Consider the following 7,191-nt stretch of genomic DNA (forward strand, 5'->3'; position numbering starts at 1 on the left):
TTAAACCTGTGTAGGCAAATGATAATATATAAACTGATCCAATCGGAAGAAACATCCTTCTAAACTAAGTTTATTTTAACCTTTTCTGTAATGTAATTAATTATTTTTTTATTACTTAAAAGTTAGCCTATGTTTAAACTTACATTTAACTAATCCACTAATATTTAACTATTTAACTAAATATTTATTTACATAATATTACCTTTTTAGAGGGTTTTTATCAGTCAGTCGGTAACCTTTAATCTTCTCAATAAATAAAAGTTGGTTCAGGCCTAACTTAGCCTAGATTCAGCTTTGGATTACAATGTAGGCTAGCCTACTGTGTTACAGTAGTAATAGATTGCATGTGCGTTTTAGTAGGCCTAGATATGGCCCATTACTAAGTTAACCGTTTCTTGATCATGTTCTTAACATTTGTTTTTATTATGCCTATTATCTTAATTACCGGTATGCGTTATGCCTATTATCTTAATTTGATGTTTAGACAGTAAAGTTCTAGGCCATTGCTGGATTAACTAAGTTAAACCTTTTATGTTTGGATGCAATGTTTTTTAGGTTAGGCCTATACCTAACTACCAATCCGACTTATTATTTATTTATTATTTCTTCTAACGTTTGAATTTATCATTAGGCCTAAGTTATGATGTTGTTAAATCAGATGTTTCAATTTTTTTTAAGAATTACATTGTATTATCACACACAAGATTTTTATTAAATATCCTTTTTCATCTGTGATTTTACTTTTTTTAGACTGGATAAATTTTATTAAATTCTTATTTTTCACTCTAAAATAATTGCATGAAATGTGTTTTATTTTATAGTAGCACACAAAACTATATATTGTCGATAAATTAATGTACAATTCTGAACTAGGCAATACTCTTTTATGGTGAAATTGTGCGAGCATATACCCCATGAATTTTTCAAAACTACCAATGAAAACCTTGAATTATGCATGAATTTTTTTATCTCACTTTGGTGGCAACCCTGTGATTCGGTTTCATAAGTCACACTACAGACTGAGCCACCAAGTTTGTTGAGTAAAAATTACTCGACGTGTATTTTAAGTTTTTTACTAGGAAATCGCGTTCACTTTCATTGCAAAAAATTCTACATTAACTTGTTTTCAGCGGAGAAGAACATAGTAGTGAACGAGTGTAGGATACACAACGACGCAAGTGTGGACATGTCAAAGGACGGACGTCTGTTGGTAACACTGCTTCCATCTGGGCGGCAGAGCATGACAACACTGCTCGGTGAGTCTTTAAACTAAAACTGAAAGTTTTACTATTATAAAAACTACTTCTAAAAAAGGTAACTAATTACGAATATAAGGTGTCTGTCATGTTTTCACCTTGCAAAACCCACTTGACCGAATTAGTTAAATTTCATAAAAAGACTAGCTGACCCGGCGAACTTCGTATCGCCTAAGTTATAGGTTTTCCCTAAGACAGACCGATGGAAAGAAAGTACCGTTACGTTTAATTTTCAAGATGATCTCGTTCGCATCGCTCAATCACGTCCTGGTTGAAGTTCGTTCGCTACGCTCACTCACCTTTGGGTTGGAGCTCGTTCGCTACGCTCACTCACCTTTAGGTTGGAGCTCGTTCGCTGCGCTCACTTGCCTTCAGGTTAGCTCGTTCGCTACGCTAACTCGCCTCCAGGTTGAAGTTTGTTCGCTACGCTCACTCACCTTTTGGTTGCAAATTAGCTGTTGTCATAAATGTAAAAGAAATAATAGTGCTGCACCCTGTTGGTAATCCTTGTAACTTTAATGCTATTGAACATCATAGAACAGAACCAACTTGTTTAATTGAAACAGCTGTTAAGATTCATTAATTCCATTTCTCACAAGGTTAACATGGGAAACTCCAGAGCCACTGGGGCGGAGCCCTTTTAAGAATTTCGAAACGGGAAATAGTTTACGTCCGATTCGCATACCTACAGAATTTACACACCAAATTTCATAACGATCGGTGAAGTCGTTCCGGAGGAGTTTGCAGACAAACACTGTGACACGAGAATTTTATATATTATATAGTTTCAGAACTAAGAACTGTCATAGGTTAAGTTTAGCAAAAGAATTGTTTGTTATTTAAAAATTCTGAAAACCTTACAATAGTTTAGAATGTGTCTATATCATATTAAATCTTGATGAAGTTCTGACGTTTCATTTAGATTGTATACATTTTCAAATCCACAAAATGGTTTTCAAAATTCAAAACGCCATACTTTTACAACCCGACTATTGTAAAAAAAATTGTACAGGCAAGTTAAAAGATATTTATTTCCACCGGGATATGTGTAATAAGATAAAAGCATGTTTAATTATTCTACTTCCTGTTTCTCTTGCTTTAGTTACTTCTCTGTAGAGCCCCTCAAGAGAAGTAGTTGTTTGACTTTTTCATCACTCATACAACAGTAACAATAGTTATTTGATCTCTCCAACACTCATACAAAAGTAACAATAGCTATTTGACCTCTACAGCACTCGTACTACATTGCTTGTTATGTTGCAGGAGTGTACAGCCTTCAATGGAGCAACCTAGGCCAGCTGCTGTACAGAACCAGTTTTGAGCAGAGTATTGTCTCCGTCAGTCTGTCTCCCACCACCAGACATCTCGTAGTGGGACTGGCCTCCAGGAGAGTGGCTCTAGTCAGTTCAGACAGGCATACCAACGCTCAGGTCAGTGGACCAGACATTCAATACCATGTTTAAGTTGTCAACAGTTTCATAATAAATTAAGGTAGGCCTAGTTGGATTAAGGTGACTGAGAGTGCTGCTGTAACTTTATGTCCAAGATAACTTTTCAATCAAGTAAAAATGATAGGATAACTTATTGTAAGCTATAGTATCTTCTATGTCTAAGGCACAAAATAGAATTTTGGACTGAAGCGCACTCTGTGAGTGGAAGTTTTGGATTTTAACTGACATTTCTCTTCATCCTGCAGAAATTTGGACTGAACAGTTTTTTGCAGTTTCCGTTTCCATTTTTCGAATGATGACGTGTGCTAATTGTGTCCACTAGGTAATGTCGTATTAATCTGGGCGCAATTAGTTATCTGGTTGCTATAATATGTATATATGTATTTATATCTAGAATAAATCCAGTTGATCTAGATAGCCTAATTGGTGTTCTACTGAATGAAGGTTCCACTAACCTCGTTGCCATATTAGTTTAATTTGACAGACTTGCAGAACTGTCCAAATTAATTAACCCCCCTCTTAATTCAAACAACAGAATGGATTACTTAAAATATTATGAGATTGACAAAACATCACAATGAACTAGCACAATGCTTCATGGAAAACCACTTAGAAATTAATGTAAATAAAACCAAATTTATGGAATTTTCAATCAGAGATAAAATTTAAAAAAAATGTCAACTTAAATATTTTAATTGGTGAACAACATATAGAAGAAGTAAAAACAATCAAATTCCTAGGACTTATTATAGACCAAGATTTAAATTTCAACTCACATATTGAACACTTGTAAAAAAACTTTCCCAAATTATTTTTATACTAAGAAGATTATCTATGTTCTGTAGTGAAGACGCATTACTCACTGTATATCATTCGCTAATTATTTCCAATATTAGATACGCAATACCTATATGGGGCTCAACTTCATCAAAAACTAAACAAATATTTAAATTGCAAAAGTCTGCATTAAGAATTATTTTCAAATTAAAACCACGCCAATCCTGTAAAAAATTATTTAAAAATTACCAATTCATGACCTTTAACTCAATTTTTATATTCATGTAACATTACTATTTTCAAAGAACAATTTTAAGAAATTCTGGAAAAATGATTAATTATGTGAGAAGAAATATGATTTGAGAAAATTACAAACAATTTCTTCTACTTTCCACCAAACAAGGTTTTATGAAAAACATGTTTATTAGAACGGAAGAAAATTATTTAACAAATTACCAACTGATATTCAAAATTTAAAATTAAAAGAACACAAAAGAAAATTAAAACAAATTCTTACTGAAAATCCAATCTACTCTATTGAAGACTTCAATGAAAAATGCATCAAAATTTAAGAGTTTTATTTAATAGCATACCTAATTGTACTGTCGATACAATTTATATTGTCAAGACAATAAAGTATTTGTTATTATTATTTATCAGTAATTTATCTTAGAAATTTGTATGTTATGTGAAAGGTTAAAAAGAAAACTGTACAACCCAGCAGGTCAATGTGGGTAGGCTAAACTTACTAGTGTCTACTATTTGCAGGTTTTCCAACTGGAAGGCGCTCTGTTGGGACAGGGAGGCCTGGGTCGTCTGCGCCACCAAAGAGACCTGGATCTGACCCGTCACCTTGGCTTTATGAGTCTAAACTGTATCCGATGGGCTCCCAGTCCAGGCCAAGGTCTGGTCTACGGCACCAACACTGGACACCTGCGGATACTACGATGATCCGACAACCCTGTATTTAAAGTACATATGTAAATACCCCCTCGTAAGTGGTGACTACTGACAATGTTTATGTTAATTCTCTATGCTAGGTGCTATTTGTTTTATTTGTTAGTTTTATATGTTTGTTATTGATTTTTGAGTGCGGAATAAAAATCTTCAAGGCCAGTTTTTCCGAGAGATCAAGCGTTTGATGTTTTCGTGCACAGTTTGAGATTGTACAATTTTACAATTGTAACTTCAAAAATCCCGAAAATATATTCGATTTAGCATTTGAAAAATACATACTTCTGAGGGGCCATACATGCTGTATGCTGTGTCAATATATGGAATGCATAAACTTTTGAGAAAAATCCAGTAATCTGACATTAATAAAACATGTGTAAGAAAAATTTGCTATATCGAGCTCAGCACAATACCAAAAGCACTCTTGGATTTTATAAATTTCAGATTTGTTTTTTATCCTGCCTGTTCAAACTAGTGTCGTTCCCTCAAAATTAATATGTATGTGGTTTTTGTTTTACATTATTAACTAAGTAATTATATTGCTGATATAACACAGTGCTTAATGTAATCTATGTTATTGTAGTTGAAACTGGAAACATTTTTGTGTTAACTGTATGTACAGTACAGTATGAATCACAAAGTGAATGGACTGATGTTTTATGTGATATGCACTTATGTGTAATCCGTTAATATAATTGCAACTATCTATGGACCTGAATCAAAGTGCAGCTCTAAGAGTCAATATGTTTATCTTTTGTTACTTGAACAATATTTTGTCATAAAGCCACCAGAATGTTACAAAATATTACAAAATTAATTTGTATATATCGAGAAAAAGAATTGTATCATTCATCGGAATCAGTGGTTGCTAAAAGTATTTCTTTATTATAAAATTTACAAAACTTTTGAATGGTTCTCCTTTTTCGAATCTTAGTGTTAAGTATTTTTATCTGTGTGCCTCCTTATTCCTATTTATATTTTATTATATAAACTCCAACATGTTTTAATAACTGGTATATGGAATTGTTTTCCCTCACTTATTTTTGTTTATTTCTTATGTTTGAAATATATTTTCATTTTACGTTTTTATGGTAGAACCTTGCATCACCAATAAACTAAAAGCTTGTTTCGAACACAAGAATTCTCTTACAAAGGATCCAATTAGAAAATGCTCAAACTAACAAAAAAAAATTAACAAGCAAAGTATGGCTTTGGATAAGGATTTAGAAATTTCAACAAACAATTTAGGTTGTGTGTGATACAATCAAAGTCCATATAAGTATTTACCAGTCACTTAACACTTAAATTTCTACTATTACCACGGAATTATAACCATACAAGTCTACAAAAATATGTAACAAATAAATTAACATAAATATAATTTCAATCGGTTAAGAACGGTTAAGCCGACAATGAGGGAGATCCTAAAGCCTTGCATTAGCGCATGGCGGACAGGTAGATCTACGTAATTAGATTTTTGTAGGTAGTTCTAACTGCAGTAAACTCGTTTTTAGGCCAGAAATAAACTATTTACAACATTGGAAGAAAATCGTCGGAGCCATTTTCGAGATCTTTCTGCAAGCATACATACATACATACATACATACAAGCAAACATTGCTCGTATTAGAGTATAGGATTCCTTACATAAAACTACCAGCTTAGCCATCACTTGTTGCGACAAATTTAAAGATAATACTTAAAATCATCTTGAATCTAAATGACCTTAGTATAAATTAAACAGTTTATTAGTAAAATGTATTTCACATATACAGTACTTAAATTTAATGCAATACAATATTATTGTTGTTTTTTTGTCTACTGTCTATGCAAACACATCAGATGAGGTTTTAATGGGACCAGGAATGTCTTTGAAATATTCAAGCAATAATGGAAAAGTGGCGTAGTATTTATTTAAACCATATTTTGTTATCAAAACAAAGTAATTAATTTACTTTTGTAATCAATTAACTTATAGTTTCTGTTTCAGGGAATTTCCCTTGTAGTAAGAAACATATTAAGAACTATATTACAGAGTAATTATTTGTCAGAAAAGGTCATTGAAAACACCCTTAGTATCTAAACAAACAAGAAAATGTCGGAAACCAAATTATCCACTCAAACAGATCAAACTATATCCTTATTGCTTTACAAAACCTAAATGTGTTTTCAACATGAAAGAAGCAAATTAGCACCGTGTTCAAACAAACACTGATACATATAAACATTAAGTTGGCTTATTTAAAGTGAAATTAGCAAGGTTCTACTGTGCATTAGAGTTTTAAGAATACATTGATTGATCTTGAATCATGACAAATTGTCTGAATTAAGCTTTAAAATAGCTTTTAGCAGTAACTAAAACTTGTTTCTAATTAGATTGAGTAATTGTAATTTCTTACAAATTATATTCCTTAAATAATCATGCTAGTTAAGATAGTCAAATGGTTACATTTTCGCCTTTGCCTTATACCTTCTGTTTAAATGGCTACCGGTATTGTACATTGATAACTCTAATCAATATCAATACAATTGTTAGAATTTTTTCTATTGTCAACAAGCATATACTTATTTGTTTCTCTTTTTTAACAGAAAAATATTGGGAAGTATTAAACAATTTAGTGTTAATCTTTCTCAGTGTTAAAACAAGTTTAGTTTTTAGTACTCGTCTCCGACTTTTGTTGTTAGTGTTACACCTAAAATTATAGAAACTTCTAAACTAGTTCATCGTAAACAAGGTTCCCTTGAGTCATGGTT

At 32.2% G+C, this 7,191-nt stretch overlaps 1 protein-coding gene across 3 annotated transcripts in view; it reads left to right on the forward strand.

Moving 5' to 3' along the window:
* LOC129000061 (activating molecule in BECN1-regulated autophagy protein 1-like) overlaps positions 1 to 5,342 on the forward strand; it is a 38,469-nt gene extending 33,127 nt beyond the window's left edge. For all 3 annotated transcript variants that reach the window (XM_054426920.1, XM_054426922.1, XM_054426921.1), the window contains exons 24-26: positions 1,131 to 1,256; positions 2,520 to 2,686; positions 4,253 to 5,342. In XM_054426920.1, coding sequence (XP_054282895.1) covers positions 1,131 to 1,256; positions 2,520 to 2,686; positions 4,253 to 4,435 — 476 coding nt within the window. In that variant the 3' untranslated portion in view covers positions 4,436 to 5,342. The remainder of the gene's footprint in view (positions 1 to 1,130; positions 1,257 to 2,519; positions 2,687 to 4,252) is intronic.
* The last annotated feature ends 1,849 nt before the right edge of the window (positions 5,343 to 7,191 follow it).

The sequence above is a fragment of the Macrosteles quadrilineatus genome, unplaced genomic scaffold (assembly GCF_028750875.1).
Source record: "Macrosteles quadrilineatus isolate MER2022 unplaced genomic scaffold, UCM_ALF_1.0 Scaffold_8__2_contigs__length_117827958, whole genome shotgun sequence".
NCBI classification, from domain to species: domain Eukaryota; kingdom Metazoa; phylum Arthropoda; class Insecta; order Hemiptera; family Cicadellidae; genus Macrosteles; species Macrosteles quadrilineatus.